This window comes from Gallus gallus, unplaced genomic scaffold (genome assembly GCF_016699485.2).
Source record: "Gallus gallus isolate bGalGal1 unplaced genomic scaffold, bGalGal1.mat.broiler.GRCg7b scaffold_115, whole genome shotgun sequence".
In the NCBI taxonomy this organism is placed as follows: Eukaryota; Metazoa; Chordata; class Aves; order Galliformes; family Phasianidae; genus Gallus; species Gallus gallus.
The window spans coordinates 1-27,680 of record NW_024096067.1 but is presented as its reverse complement, the minus strand read 5'-3'; the positions used below and the strand labels follow the sequence as shown (position 1 = coordinate 27,680).

Genomic DNA, 27,680 nt, shown 5'->3' with positions numbered 1-27,680 from the left:
CTATGTGTCCCTATGTGTCTCCATGGCATCCCTATGTGTCTCCATGGCATCCCTATGTGTCTCCATGGGGTCGCTATGGGTCGCTATGGGTCGCAATGTGTCGCTGTGGGTCGCAGTGTGTCGGTGCGTCCCCCCGGTGGCGGTGTGCGGCAGTGCGCGGGGCTCACCGTGGTGGCGCGGCGGCGCTGTGTGCGCGCGGAGCAGAGCTGCTGCTGCCCTTTGAGCACCGCCGTCCCGGACTGCAGCACCTGCAGCTCTATGCGGTTCACCGCCTCGCCCTGAAACAGCGCCACAGGCACTGCACTCCCATTCCCACCAGTACGGACCAGTATGCACCAGTATACACCAGTATGCACCAGTATACACCAGTATACACCAGTATAGACCAGTATGCACCAGTATACACCAGTATACACCAGTATAAACCAGTATGGACCAGTATGCACCAGTATACACCAGTATACACCAGTACCGACCAGTATACACCAGTATGCACCAGTATACACCACTGTAAACCAGTATGGACCAGTATGCACCAGTATGCACCAGTATACACCAGTATACACCAGTTCCGACCAGTATACACCAGTATACACCACTATAAACCAGTATGGACCAGTATACACCAGTATACACCAGTACCGACCAGTATACACCAGTATACACCAGTATACACCACTACCGACCAGTATACACCAGCATACACCAGTATAAACCAGTATGGACCAGTATAAACCAGTATGGACCAGTATACACCAGTTCCGACCAGTATACACCAGTATACACCAGAATAAACCAGTATGGACCAGTATACACCAGTATACACCAGTTCCGACCAGTATACACCAGTATACACCAGTATACACCAGTATAAACCAGTATGGACCAGTATACACCAGTATACACCAGTACCGACCAGTATACACCGGTATACACCAGTATAAACCACTACCGACCAGTATACACCAGTATACACCAGTATAAACGAGTTCTGACCAGTATACACCAGTATAAACCACTGTCGACCAGTATAAACCAGTATACACCAGTATAAACCAGTACCGACCAGTATAAACCAGTTCCAACCAGTATAAACCAGTAAACACCAGTATAAACCAGTATACACCAGTTCCAACCAGTATACACCAGTATAAACCACTACCAACCAGTATACAGCAGTATAAACCAGTATACACCAATATAAACCAGTACAAACCAGTACAGACCAGTATAAGCCAGTATGGACCAGAATAAACCAGTATGAACCTGTATGCACCAGTATGGACCAGTATGCACCAGTACCGACCAGTATACACCAGTATGGACCAGTATAAACCAGTTCCGACCAGTATACACCAGTATAAACCACTACCGACCATTATACAGCAGTATAAACCAGTACGGACCAATATAAACCAGTACCGACCAGTATACACCAGTATAAATCAGTATAAACCACTACCGACCAGTATACACCAGTATACACCAGTACTGACCAGTATACACCAGTATACACCAGTATAAACCACTACCAACCAGTATACAGCAGTATAAACCAGAACGGACCAGTATAAACCAGTATAAACCAGTACCAACCAGTATACAGCAGTATAAACCAGTACGGACCAGTATAAACCAGTATAAACCAGTACCAACCAGTATACAGCAGTATAGACCAGTACGGACCAGTATAAACCAGTATACACCAGTATAAACCAGTACAGACCAGTAAAAACCAGTATGCACCACTATAAACCAGTACAGACCAGTATGGGTCAGTACCGACCAGCAGAGACCACTCCCTCCCAGTACCTCCCATTCCCCTCCCAGTCCCTCCCAGTATATCCCAGTTCCCTCCCAGTCCATCCCAGTTCCCTCCCAGTCCCTCCCAGTTCCCTCCCAGTCCCCTCCCAGTATATCCCAGTTCCCTCCCAGTCCATCCCAGTTCCCTCCCAGTCCCTCCCAGTATATCCCAGTTCCCTCCCAGTCCATCCCAGTTCCCTCCCAGTCCCTCCCAGTTCCCTCCCAGTCCCCTCCCAGTCCCCCCCACTCCCTCCCAGTATATCCCATTCCCTCCAATTCCCTCCCAGTCCCCTCCCAGTATATCCCAGTTCCCCCCCAGTCCCTCCCAGTATATCCCATTCCCCTCCACTCCCTCCCAGTCCATCCCAGTTCCCTCCCATTCCCTCCCAGTATATCCCACTCCCTCCCAGTATATCCCAGTTCCCCCCACTCCCTCCCACTCCCTCCCAGTATATCCCAGTCCCTCCCAGTATATCCCAGTTCCCTCCCATTGCCCTCCCACTCCCTCCCAGCCCCCCCCACTCCCTCCCATTCCCTCCCAGTATATCCCAGTCCCTCCCAGTATATCCCAGTTCCCTCCCAGTATATCCCATTCCCTCCCATTCCCTCCCAGTCCAACCCAGTCCCTTCCAGTCCATTCCAGTTCCCTCCCACTCCCTCCCATTCCCTCCCAGTCCATCCCAGTCCCTCCCAGTATATCCCAGTTCCCTCCCAGTCCATCCCAGTTCCCTCCCATTCCCTCCCAGTTCCCCCCACTCCCTCCCAGTATATCCCATTCCCTCCCATTCCCTCCCAGTCCCCTCCCAGTATATCCCAGTTCCCCCCCAGTCCCTCCCAGTATATCCCATTCCCCTCCACTCCCTCCCAGTCCATCCCAGTTCCCTCCCATTCCCTCCCAGTATATCCCAGTCCCTCCCAGTATATCCCATTCCCCTCCACTCCCTCCCAGACCATCCCAGTTCCCTCCCATTCCCTCCCATTCCCTCCCAGTCCATCCCGGTTCCCCCCCCACTCCCTCCCAGTTCCCTCCCAGTATATCCCATTCCCTCCCAGTCCATCCCAGTTCCCTCCCAGTTCCCCCCCAGTCCCTCCCAGTATATCCCAGTCCCTCCCAGTCCCCCCCACTCCCTCCCAGTCCCTCCCAGTTCCCTCCCAGTTCCCTTCCAGTACATCCCAGTATATCCCATTCCCTCCCACTCCCTCCCAGCTCCCCCCCAGTCCCTCCCAGTCCCTCCCAGTATATCCCAGTCTCTCCCATTCCCTCCCACTCTCTCCCAGTCCCCCCATTCCCTCCCAGTATATCCCAGTCCCCTCCCAGTATATCCCAGTTCCCCCCCACTCCCTCCCAGTATATCCCAGTCCCTCCCAGTCCATCCCAGTCCCCCCCCACTCCCTCCCATTCCCTCCCAGTCCATCCCAGTATATCCCATCCCCTCCTGTTCGCTCCCACTCCCTCCCAGTATATCCCAGTTCACTCCCAGTCCATCCCAGTTCCCTCCCAGCCCTCCCCACTCCCTCCCACTCCCCCCCATTCCCTCCCAGTTCCCTCCCAGTATATCCCAGTCCGTCCCAGTATATCCCAGTTCCCTCCCAGTATATCCCACTCCCTCCCATTCCCTCCCAGTTCCCTCTCATTCCCTCCCAGTCCCCCCCAGTCCCTCCCAGTATATCCCACTCCCTCCCAGTCCATTCCAGTTCCCTCCCAGTTCCCCCCCACTCCCTCCCATTCCCTCCCAGTTCCCTCCCAGTCCATCCCAGCCCCTCCCAGTATATCCCAGCCCCCCCCACTCCCTCCCAGTTCCCTCCCACTCCCTCCCAGTCCATCCCAGTTCCCCACACTCCCCCCCAGTCCCTCCCAGTCCCTCCCAGTATATCCCAGTCTCTCCCATTCCCTCCCACTCTCTCCCAGTCCCCCCATTCCCTCCCAGTATATCCCAGTCCCCTCCCAGTATATCCCAGTTCCCCCCCAGTCCCTCCCAGTCCCTCCCAGTATATCCCATTCCCCTCCACTCCCTCCCAGTATATCCCAGTTCCCTCCCATTCCCTCCCAGTATATCCCAGTCCCTCCCAGTATATCCCAGTTCCCCCCAAACCCTCCCAGTCCTTCCCATTCCCTCCCAGTATATCCCATTCCCCCCCATTCCCTCCCAGTCCATCCCATTCCCTCCCAGTCCAACCCAGTCCCTCCCAGTATATCCCAGTCCCCTCCCAGTTCCCTCCCAGTCCCCCCCATTCCCTCCCAGTCCATCCCATTCCCTCCCAGTCCATCCCAGTCCCTCCCAGTATATCCCAGTCCCCTCCCAGTCCCCCCCACTCCCTCTCATTCCCCCCACTCCCTACCAGTCCATCCCAGTTCCCTCCCACTCCCTCCCAGTCCCTCCCAGTATATCCAATTCCCTCCCAGTCCCTCCCAGTCCATCCCAGTATATCCCAGTTCCCCCCCAGTCCCTCCCAGTCCCTCCCAGTATATCCCATTCCCCTCCACTCCCTCCCAGTATATCCCAGTTCCCTCCCATTCCCTCCCAGTATATCCCAGTCCCTCCCAGTATATCCCAGTTCCCCCCAAACCCTCCCAGTCCTTCCCATTCCCTCCCAGTATATCCCATTCCCTCCCAGTCCATCCCAGTTCCCTCCCAGTATATCCCAGTCCCTCCCAGTATATCCCAGTCCCTCCCAGTATATCCCACTCCCTCCCATTCCCTCCCAGTTCCCTCCCATTCCCTCCCAGTCCAACCCAGTCCCTTCCAGTCCATCCCAGTTCCCTCCCACTCCCTCCCATTCCCTCCCAGTCCATCCCAGTCCCTCCCAGTATATCCCAGTTCCCTCCCAGTCCCTCCCATTCCCTCCCAGTTCCCTCCCAGTCCCTCCCAGTATATCCCAGTTCCCTCCCAGTATATCCCACTCCCTCCCATTCCCTCCCATTCCCCCCCAGTCCCTCCCAGTATATCCCAGTCCCTCCCATTCCCTCCCAGTCCATCCCAGTATATCCCAGTTCCCTCCCAGTCCCTCCCATTCCCTCCCAGTCCCCCCCACTCCCCCCCAGCCCCTCCCAGTATATCCCAGCCCCCCCCACTCCCTCCCACTCCCTCCCAGTTCCCTCCCATTCCCTCCCAGTATATCCCAGTTCCCCCCCACTCCCTCCCATTCCCTCCCAGTATATCCCAGTTCCCCCCCACTCCCTCCCATTCCCTCCCAGTATATCCCAGTTCCCCCCCACTCCCTCCCATTCCCTCCCAGTATATCCCAGTTCCCCCCCACTCCCTCCCATTCCCTCCCAGTATATCCCAGTTCCCTCCCATTCCATCCCAGCCCCCCCCACTCCCTCCCAGTTCCCTCCCAGTATATCCCATTCCCTCCCAGCCCCCCCCACTCCCTCCCATTCCCTCCCAGTATATCCCAGTTCCCTCCCAGTATATCCCACTCCCTCCCATTCCCTCCCAGTTCCCTCCCACTCCCCTCCCAGTTCCCTCCCATTCCCTCCCAGTATATCCCAGTTCCCTCCCAGTCCCCCCCATTCCCTCTCAGTCCATCCCAGTCCCTCCCAGTCCCTTCCAGTTCCCTCCCAGTTCCCCCCACTCCCTCCCAGTTCCCTCCCAGTCCCTCTCAGTATATCCCAGTCCCTCCCAGTATATCCCAGTTCCCTCCCAGTATATCCCACTCCCACCCATTCCCTCCCAGTTCCCTCCCATTCTCCCCCAGTCCCTCCCATTCCGTCCCAGTCCCTCCCAGTATATCCCAGTTCCCTCCCAGTCCATTTCAGTTCCCTCCCAGTTCCCCCCCACTCCCTCCCATTCCCTCCCAGTTCCCTCCCAGTCCATCCCAGCCCCTCCCAGTATATCCCAGCCCCCCCCACTCCCTCCCAGTTCCCTCCCATTCTCCCCCAGTCCCTCCCATTCCGTCCCAGTCCCTCCCAGTATATCCCAGTTCCCTCCCAGTCCATTTCAGTTCCCTCCCAGTTCCCCCCCACTCCCTCCCATTCCCTCCCAGTTCCCTCCCAGTCCATCCCAGCCCCTCCCAGTATATCCCAGCCCCCCCCACTCCCTCCCAGTTCCCTCCCACTCCCTCCCAGTCCATCCCATTCCCTCCCAGTTCCCCCCACTCCCTCCCAGTTCCCTCCCAGTCCATCCCAGTATATCCCAGTCCATCCCAGTCCCCCCCACTCCCTCCCATTCCCTCCCAGTCCCTCCCAGTCCCCCCCATTGCCCTTCCAGTCCCTCCCAGTCCCTCCCAGTATATCCCAGTCCATCCCAGTCCCCACCACTCCCTCCCACTCCCTCCCAGTTCCCTTCCAGTTCCCTCCCATTCCCTCCCATTCCCCCCCAGTCCCTCCCAGTCCCCCCCACTCCCTCCCAGTTCCCTCCCACTCCCTTCCAGTTCCCCCCCACTCCCCCCCACTCCCTCCCAGTCCATCCCAGTACATCCCAGTCCCTCCCAGTCCCTCCCAGTATACCCCCCCCCCCCACCTGTCCCTCCACGGCGGCTCCGAGCGCGGCGAACAGCTCCTGCAGTTCCCTCATGGCCCTCTCGAGGCGCTGCAGCTCCCGGTGCCGTGACGTCACTTCGTCCAACGCCGCCCGCGTCGCCCGCGCCGCCCCCAACACCTGCAGGGCGACCATAGGGACCCCATAGGGATGCGTGGGGACCATAGAGACCCCATAGGGATATATGGGGACCCCATAGGGATGCGTGGGGAGCCCATAGGGATACATGGGGACCATAGAGACCCCATAGAGACCCCATAGGGATACATGGGGAGCCCATAGGGATACATGGGGAGCCCATAGGGATGCGTGGGGATATATAGGGATGTATGGGGACCCCATAGGGATGCGTGGGGAGCCCATAGGGATACATGGGCATACATGGGGAGCCCATAGGGATGCATGGGGAGCCCATAGGGATACATGGGGATACATGGGGAGCCCATAGGGATACATGGGGAGCCCATAGGGATACATGGGGAGCCCATAGGGATACATGGGGACCATAGAGACCCCATAGAGACCCCACAGCGACGCCATAGGGATACATGGGGACCACACAGGGATGCATGGGGACCATAGAGACCCCAGCGGGATGCATGGGGAGCCCATAGGGATACATGGGGATACATGGGGAGCCCATAGGGATGCGTGGGGACCATAGAGACCCCATAGGGATGCATGGGGAGCCCATAGGGATACATGGGGATACATGGGGAGCCCATAGGGATACATGCGGAGCCCATAGGGATACATGGGGAGCCCATAGGGATACATGGGGATACATGGGGAGCCCATAGGGATACATGCGGAGCCCATAGGGATACATGGGGAGCCCATAGGGATGCGTGGGGACCATAGAGACCCCATAGGGATACATGGGGAGCCCATAGGGATGCATGGGGAGCCCATAGGGATACATGGGGAGCCCATAGGGATGCGTGGGGACCATAGAGACCCCATAGGGATGCATGGGGATACATGGGGAGCCCATAGGGATGCATGGGGATACATGGGGAGCCCATAGGGATACATGGGGAGCCCATAGGGATGCATGGGGAGCCCATAGGGATGCATGGGGAGCCCATAGGGATGCATGGGGACCATAGAGACCCCATAGGGATGCATGGGGAGCCCATAGGGATACATGGGGAGCCCATAGGGATACATGGGGACCATAGAGACCCCATAGGGATACATGGGGAGCCCATAGGGATACATGGGGATACATGGGGAGCCCATAGGGATGCATGGGGAGCCCATAGGGATACATGGGGATACATGGGGAGCCCATAGGGATACATGGGGATACATGGGGAGCCCATAGGGATGCGTGGGGAGCCCATAGGGATACATGGGGATACATGGGGAGTCCATAGAGATACATGGGCATACATGGGGAGCCCATATGGATGCATGGGGACCATATAGACCCCATAGAGATGCATGGGGAGCCCATAGAGATACATGGGGAGCCCATAGGGATACATGGGGAGCCCATAGGGATACATGGGGAGCCCATAGGGATGCATGGGGACCATAGAGACCCCATAGGGATACACGGGGAGCCCATAGGGATACATGGGGAGCCCATAGGGATGCATGGGGAGCCCACAGGGATACATGGGGAGCCCATAGGGATGTGTGGGGACACCATAGGGATACACGGGGAGCCCATAGGGATGCATGGGGACCATAGAGACCCCATAGGGATACACAGGGAGCCCATAGGGATACATGGGGAGCCCATAGGGATGCATGGGGACCATAGAGACCCCATAGGGATACATGGGGAGCCCATAGGGATGCATGGGGAGCCCATAGGGATGCATGGGGACCATAGAGACCCCATAGGGATACACGGGGAGCCCATAGGGATACATGGGGAGCCCATAGGGATGCGTGGGGAGCCCATAGGGATGCATGGGGATACATGGGGAGCCCATAGGGATGCATGGGGAGCCCATAGGGATGCGTGGGGACCATAGAGACCCCATAGGGATATATGGGGAGCCCATAGGGATGCATGGGGATACATGGGGAGCCCATAGGGATGCATGGGGAGCCCATAGGGATGCGTGGGGATACATGGGGAGCCCATAGGGATGCATGGGGATACATGGGGAGCCCATAGGGATGCATGGGGAGCCCATAGGGATGCGTGGGGATACATGGGGAGCCCATAGGGATACATGGGGAGCCCATAGGGATGCGTGGGGACCATAGAGACCCCATAGGGATATATGGGGAGCCCATAGGGATGCATGGGGACCATAGAGACCCCATAGGGATACACGGGGAGCCCATAGGGATACATGGGGAGCCCATAGGGATACATGGGGAGCCCACAGGGATGCGTGGGGAGCCCATAGGGATACATGGGGAGCCCATAGGGATACGTGGGGACCATAGAGACCCCATAGAGACCCCATAGGGATACATGGGGAGCCCATAGGGATACATGGGGACCATAGAGACCCCATAGGGATATATGGGGAGCCCATAGGGATGCATGGGGACCATAGAGACCCCATAGGGATGCATGGGGATACATGGGGAGCCCATAGGGATACATGGGGAGCCCATAGGGATGCATGGGGAGCCCATAGGGATGCGTGGGGACCATAGAGACCCCATAGGGATATATGGGGAGCCCATAGGGATGCATGGGGACCATAGAGACCCCATAGGGATACACGGGGAGCCCATAGGGATACATGGGGAGCCCATAGGGATACATGGGGAGCCCATAGGGATGCATGGGGACCATAGAGACCCCATAGGGATACACGGGGAGCCCATAGGGATACATGGGGAGCCCATAGGGATACATGGGGATACATGGGGAGCCCATAGGGATACATGGGGAGCCCATAGGGATACATGGGGAGCCCATAGGGATACATGGGGACCATAGAGACCCCATAGAGACCCCACAGCGACGCCATAGGGATACATGGGGACCACACAGGGATGCATGGGGACCATAGAGACCCCAGCGGGATGCATGGGGAGCCCATAGGGATACATGGGGATACATGGGGAGCCCATAGGGATGCGTGGGGACCATAGAGACCCCATAGGGATGCATGGGGAGCCCATAGGGATACATGGGGATACATGGGGAGCCCATAGGGATACATGCGGAGCCCATAGGGATACATGGGGAGCCCATAGGGATACATGGGGATACATGGGGAGCCCATAGGGATGCGTGGGGAGCCCATAGGGATACATGGGGATACATGGGGAGTCCATAGAGATACATGGGCATACATGGGGAGCCCATATGGATGCATGGGGACCATATAGACCCCATAGAGATGCATGGGGAGCCCATAGAGATACATGGGGAGCCCATAGGGATACATGGGGAGCCCATAGGGATACATGGGGAGCCCATAGGGATGCATGGGGACCATAGAGACCCCATAGGGATACACGGGGAGCCCATAGGGATACATGGGGAGCCCATAGGGATGCATGGGGAGCCCACAGGGATACATGGGGAGCCCATAGGGATGTGTGGGGACACCATAGGGATACACGGGGAGCCCATAGGGATGCATGGGGACCATAGAGACCCCATAGGGATACACAGGGAGCCCATAGGGATACATGGGGAGCCCATAGGGATGCATGGGGACCATAGAGACCCCATAGGGATACATGGGGAGCCCATAGGGATGCATGGGGAGCCCATAGGGATGCATGGGGACCATAGAGACCCCATAGGGATACACGGGGAGCCCATAGGGATACATGGGGAGCCCATAGGGATGCGTGGGGAGCCCATAGGGATGCATGGGGATACATGGGGAGCCCATAGGGATGCATGGGGAGCCCATAGGGATGCGTGGGGACCATAGAGACCCCATAGGGATATATGGGGAGCCCATAGGGATGCATGGGGATACATGGGGAGCCCATAGGGATGCATGGGGAGCCCATAGGGATGCGTGGGGATACATGGGGAGCCCATAGGGATGCATGGGGATACATGGGGAGCCCATAGGGATGCATGGGGAGCCCATAGGGATGCGTGGGGATACATGGGGAGCCCATAGGGATACATGGGGAGCCCATAGGGATGCGTGGGGACCATAGAGACCCCATAGGGATATATGGGGAGCCCATAGGGATGCATGGGGACCATAGAGACCCCATAGGGATACACGGGGAGCCCATAGGGATACATGGGGAGCCCATAGGGATACATGGGGAGCCCACAGGGATGCGTGGGGAGCCCATAGGGATACATGGGGAGCCCATAGGGATACGTGGGGACCATAGAGACCCCATAGAGACCCCATAGGGATACATGGGGAGCCCATAGGGATACATGGGGACCATAGAGACCCCATAGGGATATATGGGGAGCCCATAGGGATGCATGGGGACCATAGAGACCCCATAGGGATGCATGGGGATACATGGGGAGCCCATAGGGATACATGGGGAGCCCATAGGGATGCATGGGGAGCCCATAGGGATGCGTGGGGACCATAGAGACCCCATAGGGATATATGGGGAGCCCATAGGGATGCATGGGGACCATAGAGACCCCATAGGGATACACGGGGAGCCCATAGGGATACATGGGGAGCCCATAGGGATACATGGGGAGCCCATAGGGATGCATGGGGACCATAGAGACCCCATAGGGATACACGGGGAGCCCATAGGGATACATGGGGAGCCCATAGGGATACACGGGGATACATGGGGAGCCCATAGGGATACATGGGGAGCCCATAGGGATGCATGGGGACCATAGAGACCCCATAGGGATATATGGGGAGCCCATAGGGATACATGGGAACCATAGAGACCCCATAGGGATATATGGGGAGCCCATAGGGATGCATGGGGACCATAGAGACCCCATAGGGATATATGGGGAGCCCATAGGGATGCATGGGGACCATATAGACCCCATAGGGATACATGGGGAGCCCATAGGGATGCATGGGGAGCCCATAGGGATGCATGGGGACCATATAGACCCCATAGGGATATATGGGGAGCCCATAGGGATGCATGGGGACCATAGAGACCCCATAGGGATACACGGGGAGCCCATAGGGATACATGGGGAGCCCATAGGGATGCATGGGGAGCCCACAGGGATACATGGGGAGCCCATAGGGATGTGTGGGGACACCATAGGGATACACGGGGAGCCCATAGGGATGCATGGGGAGCCCATAGGGATGCATGGGGACCATAGAGACCCCATAGGGATACACGGGGAGCCCATAGGGATACATGGGGAGCCCATAGGGATGCGTGGGGAGCCCATAGGGATGCGTGGGGATACATGGGGAGCCCATAGGGATGCGTGGGGAGCCCATAGGGATGCATGGGGAGCCCATAGGGATGCGTGGGAGCCCATAGGGATACATGGGGAGCCCATAGGGATGCATGGGGAGCCCATAGGGATGCATGGGGATACATGGGGAGCCCATAGGGATACATGGGGAGCCCACAGGGATGCGTCGGGAGCCCATAGGGATGCATGGGGAGCCCATAGGGATGCGTGGGGATACATGGGGAGCCCATAGGGATGCGTGGGGATACATGGGGAGCCCATAGGGATGCATGGGGAGCCCATAGGGATACATGGGGATACATGGGGAGCCCATAGGTATGCATGGGGAGCCCATAGGGATACATGGGGATACATGGGGAGCCCATAGGGATACATGGGGATACATGGGGAGCCCATAGGGATGCGTGGGGAGCCCATAGGGATGCGTGGGGAGCCCATAGGGATACATGGGGATACATGGGGAGCCCATAGGGATGCGTGGGGAGCCCATAGGGATGCATGGGGATACATGGGGAGCCCATAGGGATACATGGGGATACATGGGGAGCCCATAGGGATACATGGGGATACATGGGGAGCCTATAGGGATGCGTGGGGAGCCCATAGGGATGCGTGGGGAGCCCATAGGGATACATGGGGAGCCCATAGGGATGCGTGGGGACCATAGAGACCCCATAGGGATGCATGGGGATACATGGGGAGCCCATAGGGATACATGGGGAGCCCATAGGGATGCATGGGGACCACAGACACCCCATAGGGCCCCATAGAGACCCATAGAGACCCACAGGGCCCCACAGGCACCCCACAGAGACCCCATAGGGCCCCATAGAGACCCATAGAGACCCACAGGGCCCCACAGACACCCCATAGGGACCCCACAGCGACCCCATAGGGAACCCACAGAGACCTATAGGGACCCATAGAGTCCCATAGGGACCCCACAGCGCCCCATATTGACACATAGAGACCCAAAGGGCCCCACAGACACCCCACAGACACCCCATAGGGCCCCATAGAGACCCATAGAGACCCACAGGGCCCCACAGACACCCCACAGACACCCCATAGGGCCCCATAGAGACCCATAGAGACCCATAGGGCCCCACAGACACCCCATAGGGACCCCACAGCGACCCTGTAGGGAACCCACAGAGACCTATAGGGACCCATAGAGTCCCATAGAGACCCCATAGGGCCCCACAGAGACCACATAGGGACCCCACAGCGCCCCATAGGGAACCCACAGAGACCCATAGAGTCCCATAGGGCCCCATATTGACCCATAGAGACCTATAGGGCCCCACAGAGACCCCATAGGGAACCCACAGCGCCCCATATTGACCCATAGAGACCCACAGGGCCCCACAGACACCCCACAGACACCCCATAGGGCCCCATAGAGACCCATAGAGACCCACAGGGCCCCACAGACAACCCACAGACACCCCATAGGGCCCCATAGAGACCCATAGAGACCCACAGGGCCCCACAGACACCCCATAGGGACCCCACAGCGACCCTGTAGGGAACCCACAGAGACCTATAGGGACCCATAGAGTCCCATAGAGACCCCATAGGGCCCCACAGAGACCACATAGGGACCCCACAGCGCCCCATAGGGAACCCACAGAGACCCATAGAGTCCCATAGGGCCCCATATTGACCCATAGAGACCCATAGGGCCCCACAGAGACCCCATAGGGAACCCACAGCGCCCCATATTGACCCATAGAGACCCACAGGGCCCCACAGACACCCCACAGACACCCCATAGGGCCCCATAGAGACCCATAGAGACCCACAGGGCCCCACAGACACCCCATAGGGACCCCACAGCGACCCCATAGGGAACCCACAGAGACCTATAGGGACCCATAGAGTCCCATAGGGACCCCACAGCGCCCCATATTGACACATAGAGACCCAAAGGGCCCCACAGACACCCCACAGACACCCCATAGGGCCCCATAGAGACCCATAGAGACCCACAGGGCCCCACAGACACCCCACAGACACCCCATAGGGCCCCATAGAGACCCATAGAGACCCACAGGGCCCCACAGACACCCCATAGGGACCCCACAGCGACCCCGTAGGGAACCCACAGCGCCCCATATTGACCCATAGAGACCCACAGGGCCCCACAGACACCCCATAGGGACCCCACAGCGCCCCATATTGACCCATAGAGACCCACAGGGCCCCACAGACACCCCACAGACACCCCATAGGGCCCCATAGAGACCCATAGAGACCCACAGGGCCCCACAGACACCCCATAGGGACCCCACAGCGACCCCGTAGGGAACCCACAGAGACCTATAGGGACCCATAGAGTCCCATAGGGACCCCATAGGGCCCCACAGAGACCACATAGGGACCCCACAGCGCCCCGTAGGGAACCCACAGAGACCCATAGAGTCCCATAGGGCCCCATATTGACCCATAGAGACCCATAGGGCCCCACAGAGACCACATAGGGACCCCACAGCGCCCCATATTGACCCATAGAGACCCAAAGGGCCCCACAGACACCCCACAGACACCCCATAGGGCCCCATAGAGACCCATAGAGACCCACAGGGCCCCACAGACACCCCACAGACACCCCATAGGGCCCCATAGAGACCCATAGAGACCCATAGGGCCCCACAGACACCCCATAGGGACCCCACAGCGACCCTGTAGGGAACCCACAGAGACCTATAGGGACCCATAGAGTCCCATAGAGACCCCATAGGGCCCCACAGAGACCACATAGGGACCCCACAGCGCCCCATAGGGAACCCACAGAGACCCATAGAGTCCCATAGGGCCCCATATTGACCCATAGAGACCTATAGGGCCCCACAGAGACCCCATAGGGAACCCACAGCGCCCCATATTGACCCATAGAGACCCACAGGGCCCCACAGACACCCCACAGACACCCCATAGGGCCCCATAGAGACCCATAGAGACCCACAGGGCCCCACAGACACCCCACAGACACCCCATAGGGCCCCATAGAGACCCATAGAGACCCACAGGGCCCCACAGACACCCCATAGGGACCCCACAGCGACCCTGTAGGGAACCCACAGAGACCTATAGGGACCCATAGAGTCCCATAGAGACCCCATAGGGCCCCACAGAGACCACATAGGGACCCCACAGCGCCCCATAGGGAACCCACAGAGACCCATAGAGTCCCATAGGGCCCCATATTGACCCATAGAGACCCATAGGGCCCCACAGAGACCCCATAGGGAACCCACAGCGCCCCATATTGACCCATAGAGACCCACAGGGCCCCACAGACACCCCACAGACACCCCATAGGGCCCCATAGAGACCCATAGAGACCCACAGGGCCCCACAGACACCCCATAGGGACCCCACAGCGACCCCATAGGGAACCCACAGAGACCTATAGGGACCCATAGAGTCCCATAGGGACCCCACAGCGCCCCATATTGACACATAGAGACCCAAAGGGCCCCACAGACACCCCACAGACACCCCATAGGGCCCCATAGAGACCCATAGAGACCCACAGGGCCCCACAGACACCCCACAGACACCCCATAGGGCCCCATAGAGACCCATAGAGACCCACAGGGCCCCACAGACACCCCATAGGGACCCCACAGCGACCCCGTAGGGAACCCACAGCGCCCCATATTGACCCATAGAGACCCACAGGGCCCCACAGACACCCCATAGGGACCCCACAGCGCCCCATATTGACCCATAGAGACCCACAGGGCCCCACAGACACCCCACAGACACCCCATAGGGCCCCATAGAGACCCATAGAGACCCACAGGGCCCCACAGACACCCCATAGGGACCCCACAGCGACCCCGTAGGGAACCCACAGAGACCTATAGGGACCCATAGAGTCCCATAGGGACCCCATAGGGCCCCACAGAGACCACATAGGGACCCCACAGCGCCCCGTAGGGAACCCACAGAGACCCATAGAGTCCCATAGGGCCCCATATTGACCCATAGAGACCCACAGGGCCCCACAGAGACCACATAGGGACCCCACAGCGCCCCGTAGGGAACCCACAGAGACCCATAGAGTCCCATAGGGCCCCATATTGACCCATAGAGACCCATAGGGCCCCACAGAGACCCCATAGGGACCCCACAGCGCCCCATAGGGAACCCACAGCGACCCATAGAGTCCCATAGGGCCCCATATTGACCCATAGAGACCCATAGGGCCCCACAGAGACCCCATAGGGACCCCACAGCGCCCCGTAGGGAACCCACAGAGACCCATAGAGTCCCATAGGGCCCCATATTGACCCATAGAGACCCATAGGGCCCCACAGAGACCCCATAGGGACCCCACAGCGCCCCATAGGGAACCCACAGAGACCCATAGAGTCCCATAGGGCCCCATATTGACCCATAGAGACCCATAGGGCCCCACAGAGACCCCATAGGGACCCCACAGCGCCCCGTAGGGAACCCACAGAGACCCATAGAGTCCCATAGGGCCCCATATTGACCCATAGAGACCCATAGGGCCCCACAGAGACCCCATAGGGACCCCACAGCGCCCCGTAGGGAACCCACAGAGACCCATAGAGTCCCATAGGGCCCCATATTGACCCATAGAGACCCATAGGGCCCCACAGAGACCCCATAGGGACCCCACAGCGCCCCATAGGGAACCCACAGAGACCCATAGAGTCCCATAGGGCCCCATATTGACCCATAGAGACCCATAGGGCCCCACAGCGCCCCCATAGGGACCCCACAGCGCCCCATATTGACCCATAGAGACCCACAGGGCCCCACAGAGACCCCATAGGGACCCCACAGCGCCCCATATTAACCCACAGACCCCCCAACAGAGCCCCCCCCCCCCCTCCCCCTTCCCCGTATCCCACAGATCCCATTGGGACCCACGGGGGAACCCACAGATCTATGGGGCGCCCCACAACTCACGTTGGAGACGAAGACCTCACTCTGCCCATTTTCCAGCATCTCCTCCAATTCCTCATCGGTCACCGCTGAGTTCCCGGCTATGGGGCACCCCACAAATCAGAGGGGAACCCCAAAATATGGGGCATCCCACCCCCCCCCCCCCAAAAAAAAACCCCATAGGGATTCCCCCAGAGCCCCAAAACCCCATGAAAATACAACCATATCCCACTGAGATCGCCCCCAAAGCACCATTAATAGCCCCAAAACCCCATTAATAGCCCCCCAAAACCCCATTAATAGCCCCCAAACCCCATTAATAGCCCCCCAAAACCCCATTAATATCTCCCAGACCCCATTAATAGCCCTCAAACCCCATTAATAGCCCCCCAGACCCCATTTATAGCCCTCAAACCCCATTAAGAGCCCCAAAACCCCATTAATATCTCCCAAATCCCATTAATAGCCCCGAAACCCCATTAATAGCCCCCAAAACCCCATTAAGAGCCCCCAGACCCCATTAACAGCCCCCAAAACCCCATTAATATCTCCCAGACGCCATTAAGAGCACCCAAATCCCATTAATAGCCCCGAAACCCCATTAATAGCCCCCAAAACCCCATTAAGAGCCCCCAGACCCCATTAACAGCCCCCAAAACCCCATTAATATCTCCCAGACGCCATTAAGAGCCCCCAAATCCCATTAATAGCCCTCAAAACCCCATTAAGAGCCCCCAAACCCCATTAATATCTCCCAAATCCCATTAATATCTCCCAGACCCCATTAATACCCCCCAAACCCCATTAATAGCCCCCCACACCCCATTAGTATCTCCCAGACCCCATTAATATCTCCCAAACCCCATTAATAGCCCCAAAACCCCATTAATAGCCCCCCAAACCCCATTAGTATCTCCCAGACCCCATTAAGAGCCCCCAAACCCCATTAATACCCCCCACATCCCATTAATATGTCCCAGACCCCATTAATAACTCCCAGATCCCATTAATAGCCCCCAAACCCCATTAAGAGCCCCCAGATCCCATTAATACCCCCCAAACCCCATTAATAACTCCCAGATCCCATTAATAGCCCCCCAAAATCCCATTAATAGCCCCCAAATCCCATTAATAGCCCCCAAACCCCATTAATAACTCCCAGACCCCATTAATAGCCCCCAAACCCCATTAATATCTCCCAGACCCCATTAATAGCCCCCAAACCCCATTAATAGCCCCCAGACCCCATTAATTTGGGCATTATTGGCCATTTTGGGGCTGTTTTGCCCCTTTTTTTGCTATTTTGGGTCCATTTGGGGTCCATTTTTGGCCATTTTGGGGCCATTTTTGGCCATTTCAGGTCCATTTTTTGCCACTTTACGTCCATTTTTTTGCCCCTTTTTGGCCATTTTGGGTCCATTTTTGGCCATTTTGGGGCCATTTTTGGCCATTTTAGGTCAATTTTTGGCCATTTTGGGTCCATTTTTTGCCCCTTTTTGGCCATTTTGGGTCAATTTTTTGCCATTTTGGTGCAACTTTTGGCCATTTTGGGTCCATTTTTGGCCATTTTGGGTCCATTTTTGGCCATTTTTGGCCATTTTGGGTCCATTTTTGGCCATTTTGGGGCCATTTTTTGCCCCTTTTTGGCCATTTTGGGGCCATTTTTGGCCATTTTGGTGCAACTTTTTGTCCCTTTTTGGCCATTTTGGGGCCATTTTTGGCCATTTTGGTGCAACTTTTTGCCATTTTGGGTCCATTTTTTGACCCTTTTTTTGCCATTTGGGGGTCAATTTTTGCCCCTTTTTGGCCATTTTGGGTCATTTTTTTGCCATTTTGGGGCCATTTTTGTCCGTTTTTGGCCATTTGGGGTCAATTTTTGGCCATTTTGGGGCCATTTTTGTCCATTTCAGGTCAATTTTTTGCCACTTTACGTCCATTTTTTTGCCCCTTTTTGGCCATTTTGGGTCAATTTTTGGCCATTTTGGGTCAATTTTTGGCCATTTTGGGTCCATTTTTGGCCATTTTGGTACAACTTTTTGGCCATTTTTGGCCATTTTTGGTCAATTTTTGGCCATTTTGGGTCCATTTTTTGCCCCTTTTTGGCCATTTTGGGTCAATTTTTTGCCATTTTGGTGCAACTTTTGGCCATTTTGGGTCCATTTTTGGCCATTTTGGTGCAACTTTTTGTCCCTTTTTGGCCATTTTGGGGCCATTTTTGGCCATTTTGGTGCAACTTTTTGTCCCTTTTTGGCCATTTGGGGTCCATTTTTGGCCATTTTGGGTCCATTTTTGGCCATTTTGGTGCAACTTTTTGCCATTTTGGGTCCATTTTTTGACCCTTTTTTTGCCATTTGGGGGTCAATTTTTGCCCCTTTTTGGCCATTTTGGGTCATTTTTTTGCCATTTTTGGCCATTTTTGTCCGTTTTTGGCCATTTGGGGTCAATTTTTGGCCATTTTGGGGCCATTTTTGGCCATTTTAGGTCAATTTTTTGCCACTTTACGTCCATTTTTTTGCCCCTTTTTGGCCATTTTGGGTCCATTTTTGGCCATTTTGGGGCCATTTTTTGCCCCTTTTTGGCCATTTTGGGTCCATTTTTGGCCATTTTGGTGCAACTTTTTGTCCCTTTTTGGCCATTTTGGGGCCATTTTTGGCCATTTTGGTACAACTTTTTGGCCATTTTTGGCCATTTTAGGTCAATTTTTGGCCATTTTGGGTCCATTTTTTGCCCCTTTTTGGCCATTTTGGGTCAATTTTTTGCCATTTTGGTGCAACTTTTGGCCATTTTGGGTCCATTTTTGGCCATTTTGGGTCCATTTTTGGCCATTTTGGTGCAACTTTTTGTCCCTTTTTGGCCATTTTGGGGCCTTTTTTGGCCATTTTGGTGCAACTTTTTGCCATTTTGTGACCATTTTTTGACCCTTTTTTTGCCATTTGGGGGTCAATTTTTGCCCCTTTTTGGCCATTTTGGGTCATTTTTTTGCCATTTTGGGGCCATTTTTGTCCGTTTTTGGCCATTTGGGGTCAATTTTTGGCCATTTTGGGGCCATTTTTGTCCATTTTAGGTCAATTTTTTGCCACTTTACGTCCATTTTTTTGCCCCTTTTTGGCCATTTTGGGTCCATTTTGGGTTCATTTTTGGCCATTTTGGGGCCATTTTAGGTCAATTTTTGGCCATTTTTGCACAACTTTTTGCCATTTTCGGTCTATTTTTTGCCATTTTGGTCCATTTTTGGCCATTTTGGGGCCATTTTGGGTCAATTTTTGGCCATTTTGGTGCAACTTTTTGCCATTTTGGGGCCATTTTTTGCCATTTTGAGTCCATTTTTGGCCATTTCCCACAATTTGGGGTCAATTTTTGGCCATTTGGGGTCCATTTTTGGCCATTTGGGGGCCATTTTTGGCCATTTTCCACCTTTTGGGGTCAATTTTTGGCCATTTTGGGTCAATTTTTGGCCATTCTGGGGCCATTTTTTACCACTTTAGGTCCATTTTTGCCCCTTTTTTGCCATTTTAGGTCATTTTTTTGCCATTTGGGGGCCATTTTTGGCCATTTTGGGTCAAATTTTGGTCCTTTTTGGCCATTTTGGGTCAATTTTTTGCCATTCTGGGGCCACTTTTGGCCATTTGGAGTCCATTTTTGGCCATTTGGGGGCCATTTTTGGCCATTTTTCATATTTTGGGGTCAATTTTTGGCCAATTGGGGTCAATTTTTGGCCATTTGGGGCCGTTTTGGGGTCAATTTTTGGCCATTTGGGGGCCATTTTTGGCCATTTTTCACATTTTGGGGTCAATTTTTGGCCATTTGGGGGCCATTTTTGGCCATTTTCCACCTTTTGGGGTCATTTTTTGGCCATTTTTGGCCCTTTTTTTTGCCCATTTTTGTCCCTTTTTGGCCATTTTGGGTCAATTTTTGGCCATTTGGGGGCCATTTTTGGCCATTTTGGGTCAAATTTTGGTCCTTTTTGGCCATTTTGGGTCATTTTTTTGCCATTCTGGGGCCACTTTTGACCATTTGAAGTCCATTTTTGGCCATTTTCCACCTTTTGGGGTCAATTTTTGGCCATTTTCGCCCTTTTTTTTGCCCATTTTTGTCCCTTTTTGGCCATTTTGGGTCAATTTTTGGCCATTTTGGGTCAAATTTTGGTCCTTTTTAGCCATTTTGGGTCAATTTTTTGCCATTCTGGGGCCACTTTTGGCCATTTGGAGTCCATTTTTGGCCATTTGGGGGCCATTTTTGCCCATTTTTCACATTTTGGGGTCAATTTTGGCCAATTGGGGTCAATTTTTGGCCATTTGGGGCCGTTTTATGGTCAATTTTTGGCCATTTTTGGCCATTTTTGGCCATTTTCCACAATTTGGGGCCATTTGGGGGCCATTTTTGCCCCTTTTTTGCCCATTTTTGTCCCTTTTTGGCCATTTTGGGTCCATTTTTTGCCATTTTGGGTCAATTTTTGGCCATTCTGGGGCCATTTTTTACCACTTTAGGTCCATTTTTGCCCCTTTTTTGCCATTTTAGGTCATTTTTTTGCCATTTTGGGGCCACTTCTAGCCATTTTGGGTCAAATTTTTGCCATTCTGGGGCCACTTTTGGCCATTTGGAGTCCATTTTTGGCCATTTGGGGGCCATTTTTGCCCATTTTTCACATTTTGGGGTCAATTTTTGGCCAATTGGGGGCCATTTTTGGCCATTTGGGGCCGTTTTGGGGTCAATTTTTGGCCATTTGGGGGCCATTCTTGGCCATTTTCCACATTTTGGGGTCAATTTTTGGCCATTTTCGCCCTTTTTTTGCCCATTTTTGTCCCTTTTTGGCCATTTTGGGTCAATTTTTGGCCATTTGGGGGCCATTTTTGGCCATTTTGGGTCAAATTTTGGTCCTTTTTGGCCATTTTGGGTCATTTTTTTGCCATTCTGGGGCCACTTTTGGCCATTTGGAGTCCATTTTTGGCCATTTGGGGGCCATTTTTGGCCATTTTTCATATTTTGGGGTCAATTTTTGGCCAATTGGTGTCAATTTTTGGCCATTTGGGGCCGTTTTGGGGTCAATTTTTGGCCATTTGGGGGCCATTTTTGGCCAATTGGGGGCCATTTTTGGCCATTTTCCACCTTTTGGGGTCATTTTATGGCCATTTTCGCCCTTTTTTTTGCCCATTTTTGCCCCTTTTTGGCCATTTTGGGTCAATTTTTGGCCATTTTGGGGCAAATTTTGGTCCTTTTTGGCCATTTTGGGTCAATTTTTTGCCATTCTGGGGCCACTTTTGGCCATTTGGGGGCCATTTTTGGCCATTTTCCAGAATTTGGGGTCAATTTTTGGCCATTTTCGCCCTTTTTTTTGCCCATTTTTGTCCCTTTTTGGCCATTTTGGGTCAATTTTTGGCCATTTTGGGTCAAATTTTGGTCCTTTTTGGCCATTTTGGGTCAATTTTTTGCCATTCTGGGGCCACTTTTGGCCATTTGGAGTCCATTTTTGGCCATTTGGGGGCCATTTTTGCCCATTTTTCACATTTTGGGGTCAATTTTTGGCCAATTGGGGGCCATTTTTGGCCATTTGGGGCCGTTTTGGGGTCAATTTTTGGCCATTTGGGGGCCATTTTTGGCCAATTGGGGGCCATTTTTGGCCATTTTCCACCTTTTGGGGTCATTTTTTGGCCATTTTCGCCCTTTTTTTTGCCCATTTTTGTCCCTTTTTGGCCATTTTGGGTCAATTTTTGGCCATTTGGGGGCCATTTTTGGCCATTTTGGGTCAAATTTTGGTCCTTTTTGGCCATTTTGGGGTCCATTTTTGGCCATTTGGGGGCCATTTTTGGCCATTTTCCACCTTTTGGGGTCATTTTTTGGCCATTTTCGCCCTTTTTTTTGCCCGTTTTTTGCTCCTTTTTGCCCTTTTTTCCCCCCTTTGGCACTGACTGATGTGCAGATGCCTCCTCACTCTCTGCAGGCAGCGCTGTCTGTAATGGCTCTGAGCCGCGTGGAGCCGCGCCGTCACCTCCAGGAAGCGCTGCAGGAGGAGCCCGTGCTGCAAACACACCCCAAAACACAACGGATCACCCCCAAAACCACCCCAAAACAACCCCAAAACCCCCAAAACCCCCCCTTAAAACCTCCAAAACCACCCCAAAAACCCCCCCAAACCCCCCAAAATCCACCAAAACCCCCAAAATGACCCCCAAAACCCCCCAAAACGACCCCCAAAACCCCCCAAAATCCACCAAAACCCCCCAAAACCGCCCCAAAACCTCCACAAAACACCCCCAAACCCCCTTAAAACCTCCAAAACCACCCCAAAAACCCCCCAAAACCCCCAAAATCCACCAAAACCCCCAAAATGACCCCCAAAACCCCCCAAAACGACCCCCGAAACCCCCCAAAATCCACCAAAACCCCCCAAAACCACCCCAAAACCACCCCCAAAACCCCCCCAAACCCCCCATAATCCACCAAAACCCCCAAAATGACCCCCAAAACCCCCCAAAACCCCCCAAAATCCACCAAAACCCCCAAAATGACCCCCAAAACCCCCCAAAACGACCCCCAAACCCCCCCAAAATCCACCAAAACCCCCCAAAACCGCCCCAAAACCTCCCCAAAACACCCCAAAAACCCCAAAACCCCCCTTAAAATCCCCCAAACCACCCCCAAAACCCCCCCAAACCCCCCAAAATCCACCAAAACCCCCAAAATGACCCCCAAAACCCCCCAAAACGACCCCCAAACCCCCCCAAAATCCACCAAAACCCCCCAAAACCGCCCCAAAACCTCCCCAAAACACCCCAAAAACCCCGAAACCCCCCTTAAAATCCCCCAAACCACCCCCAAAACCCCCCCAAACCCCCCAAAATCCACCAAAACCCCCAAAATGACCCCCAAAACCCCCCAAAACGACCCCCAAAACCCCCCAAAATCCACCAAAACCCCCCAAAACCGCCCCAAAACCACCCCCAAAACCCCCCCAAACCCCCCAAAATCCACCAAAACCCCCAAAATGACCCCCAAAACCCCCCAAAACCCCCCAAAATCCACCAAAACCCCCAAAATGACCCCCAAAACCCCCCAAAACGACCCCCAAACCCCCCCAAAATCCACCAAAACCCCCCAAAACCGCCCCAAAACCTCCCCAAAACACCCCAAAAACCCCGAAACCCCCCTTAAAATCCCCCAAACCACCCCCAAAACCCCCCCAAACCCCCCAAAATCCACCAAAACCCACCAAAACGACCCCCAAACCCCCCCAAAACGACCCCCAAAACCCCCCAAAACCGCCCCCAAAAGCCCCCCAAAACGACCCCCAAAACCCCAAAACCGCCCCCAAAACCCCCCAAAACCCCCAAAACCGCCCCAAAAAGCCCCCAAACCCCAACCCCCCCCCCAAAACCACCCCAAACACCCCACAAAACCACCCCAAAATCCCCCAAAACCCAAAAAAAAAACCCCCAAAACCACCCCAAAAACCCCCCAAAACACCCCAAGACCCCCCAAAACTGCCTAAAAACACCCCTAAAACCCCCAAAACCACCCCAAAAACCCCCCGAAACCCCCCAAAATCCACCAAAACCCCCCAAAACCGCCCCAAAACCTCCACAAAACACCCCAAAAACCCCCAAACCCCCCTTAAAACCTCCAAAACCACCCCAAACCCCCCCCCAAACCCCCCAAAATCCACCAAAACCCCCCAAAACCGCCCCAAAACCACCCCCAAAACCCCCCCAAACCCCCCAAAATCCACCAAAACCCCCAAAATGACCCCCAAAACCCCCCAAAACGACCCCCAAAACCCCCCAAAATCCACCAAAACCCCCCAAAACCGCCCCAAAACCTCCCCAAAACACCCCAAAAACCCCGAAACCCCCCTTAAAACCCCCCAAACCACCCCCAAAACCCCCCCAAACCCCCCAAAATCCACCAAAACCCCCAAAACGACCCCCAAACCCCCCCAAAACGACCCCCAAAACCCCGAAAACCGCCCCAAAAAGCCCCCAAACCCCAACCCCCCCCCAAAACCACCCCAAAAACCCCACAAAACCCCCTCAAAATCCCCCCAAACCCAAAAAAAAAACCCCAAAACCCCCAAAACCACTCCAAAAACCCCCCAAAACACCCCAAGACCCCCCAAAACTGCCTAAAAACACCCCTAAAACCCCCCAAACCACCCCAAAAAACCCCCCAAACCCCCCAAAATCCACAAAAACCCCCCAAAACCGCCCCAAAACCTCCCCAAAACAACCCAAAACCCCCCCAAAACCCCTCACAAAACCCCCCAAACCACCCCAAAAACCCCCCAAACCCCCCAAAATCCACCAAAACCTCCAAAATGACCCCCAAAACCCCCCCAAAAACACCCCCAAAACCCCAAAACCCCCCCAAAATCCCCAAAACGACCCCAAAACCCCCCCACAACGACCCCCAAAACCCCAAAACCGCCCCCAAAACCCCCAAAACTGCCCTAAAAACACCCCAAAACGACCCCTAAACCCGCCTCCAAAACCCCGAAACCCCCTTAAAACCCCCCAAACCACCCCAAAAACCCCCCAAAACACCCCAAAACACACCAAAACTGCCCTAAAAACCCCCCAAATGACCCCCATAACCCCCCAAAAAGCCCCCAAACCCCCAAAACGACCCCAAAACCCCAAAACCGCCCCAAAAACCCCCCAAAACACCCCAAGCCCCCCCAAACTGCCCTAAAAACCCCCAAAACGACCCAAAACCCCCATAATCCCCCAACCCCCCCAAAATCTCCCCAACCCCCCCAAAACCGCCCCAAAAACCCCACAAAACCACCACAAAATCCCCCCCAAACCACCCCAAAAACCCCAAAATTGCCCCACAAACCCCCAAGCCCATCCAAAATCGCCCCCAAAACCGCCAAGCCCCCCCAAAACCTCCCCAAAACACCCCAAAAACCCCGAAACCCCCCTTAAAACCCCCCAAACCACCCCCAAAACCCCCCCAAACCCCCCAAAATCCACCAAAACCCCCAAAACGACCCCCAAACCCCCCCAAAACGACCCCCAAAACCCCGAAAACCGCCCCAAAAAGCCCCCAAACCCCAACCCCCCCCCAAAACCACCCCAAAAACCCCACAAAACCCCCTCAAAATCCCCCCAAACCCAAAAAAAAACCCCAAAACCCCCAAAACCACTCCAAAAACCCCCCAAAACACCCCAAGACCCCCCAAAACTGCCTAAAAACACCCCTAAAACCCCCCAAACCACCCCAAAAACCCCCCAAACCCCCCAAAATCCACAAAAACCCCCCAAAACCGCCCCAAAACCTCCCCAAAACAACCCAAAACCCCCCCAAAACCCCTCACAAAACCCCCCAAACCACCCCAAAAACCCCCCAAACCCCCCAAAATCCACCAAAACCTCCAAAATGACCCCCAAAACCCCCCCAAAAACACCCCCAAAACCCCAAAACCCCCCCAAAATCCCCAAAACGACCCCAAAACCCCCCCACAACGACCCCCAAAACCCCAAAACCGCCCCCAAAACCCCCAAAACTGCCCTAAAAACACCCCAAAACGACCCCTAAACCCGCCTCCAAAACCCCGAAACCCCCTTAAAACCCCCCAAACCACCCCAAAAACCCCCCAAAACACCCCAAAACACACCAAAACTGCCCTAAAAACCCCCCAAATGACCCCCATAACCCCCCAAAAAGCCCCCAAACCCCCAAAACGACCCCAAAACCCCAAAACCGCCCCAAAAACCCCCCAAAACACCCCAAGCCCCCCCAAACTGCCCTAAAAACCCCCAAAACGACCCAAAACCCCCATAATCCCCCAACCCCCCCAAAATCTCCCCAACCCCCCCAAAACCGCCCCAAAAACCCCACAAAACCACCACAAAATCCCCCCCAAACCACCCCAAAAACCCCAAAATTGCCCCACAAACCCCCAAGCCCATCCAAAATCGCCCCCAAAACCGCCAAGCCCCCCCAAAAAGACCCCAAAACACCCCAAAATAGCCCCCAAATGGCCCTTTTTGACCCCCAAAGGCCCCCAAATGTCCCCAAAGTGGCCCTATTTGACCCCAAAAAGACCCCAAAAAAGCCCCAAAATGACCCTTTTTGACCCCAAAAAGCCCTCTCAAAAAAGGCCCTTTTTGACCCCAAAAGCTCCAAAATGGCCCTTTTTGACCCCAAAACACCCAAAAGCCCCAAAATGGCTTTTTGACCCGAAAATGCCCCAAAACGACCCTAAAATAGCCCCCAGAAGGCCCTTTTGGACCCCAAATGCCCCCAAATGGCCCCAAAATGGCCCTTTTTGACCCCCAAAGGCCCCAAAATGGCCCTTTTTGACACCCAAAATGCCCCAAAACACCCCCCAAAAAAGCACCAAAAAGACCCTTTTTGACCCCAAAAGTCCCAAAATGGCCCCAAAGTGGACCTATTTGACCCCAAACGGCCCCAAAATGCCCCCCAAATGTCTCCAAATTGGCCCTTTTTGACCCTCAAAGGCCCCATAATGGCCCCAAAAAAGCCCCAGAAAGGCCCTTTTTGACCCCAAATACCCCAAATGTCCCCAAAGTGGCCCTATTTGACCCCCAAAATGCCCCCCAAATATCCCCAAAATGGCCCTCTTTGACCCCGAAAGGCCCCAAAACGCCCCCCAAAAAAGCCCCAAAAAGGCCCTTTTTGACCCCAAAAGGACCAAAAAGGCCCTTTTTGACCCCCAAAATGCCCCCCAAGAGCCCCAAAAAGGCCCTTTTTGACCCCCAAAATGCCCCCCAAAAGCCCCAAAAAGGCCCTTTTTGACCCCAAAAAAGCCCCCAAGTGGCCCTTTTTGACCCCCAAATGCCCCAAAACGCCCCCCAAAAAAGCCCCAAAAAGGCCCTTTTTGACCCCAAAAGCCCCAAAAAGGCCCTTTTTGACCCCAAAAGCCCACCTGTGTCCTCCTGACGCGGGCGCTGACGCTGTTGAGGTTCTCCACGTCCTCCGGGCGCGGCTCCAGAGCTGCGTTTTGGGGTCAAAAAGGGCCATTTTGGGGTCAAAAAGGGCCATTTTGGGGCATTTGGGGGTCAAAAAGGGCCACTTGGGGGCTTTTTTGGGGTGTTTTGGGGTCAAAAAGGGCCACTTTGGGGACATTTGGGGTCATAGAGGGCCTTTATGGGGCTTTTGGGGGACATTTGGGGCCATTT

The 27,680-nt window shown here is 54.9% G+C and overlaps 1 protein-coding gene across 1 annotated transcript; it reads right to left on the bottom strand.

The window, feature by feature from the left end:
• LOC112529982 (syntaxin-4-like) lies at positions 1 to 27,495 on the bottom strand (the record flags this gene model as incomplete). Its single annotated transcript, XM_040657316.2, has 5 exons — positions 1 to 278; positions 6,267 to 6,404; positions 16,567 to 16,643; positions 22,450 to 22,558; positions 27,428 to 27,495. Coding segments are annotated over 5 exons (587 nt in total), but the record flags the coding sequence as incomplete, so codon positions are not given.
• Positions 27,496 to 27,680: the final 185 nt, after the last annotated feature.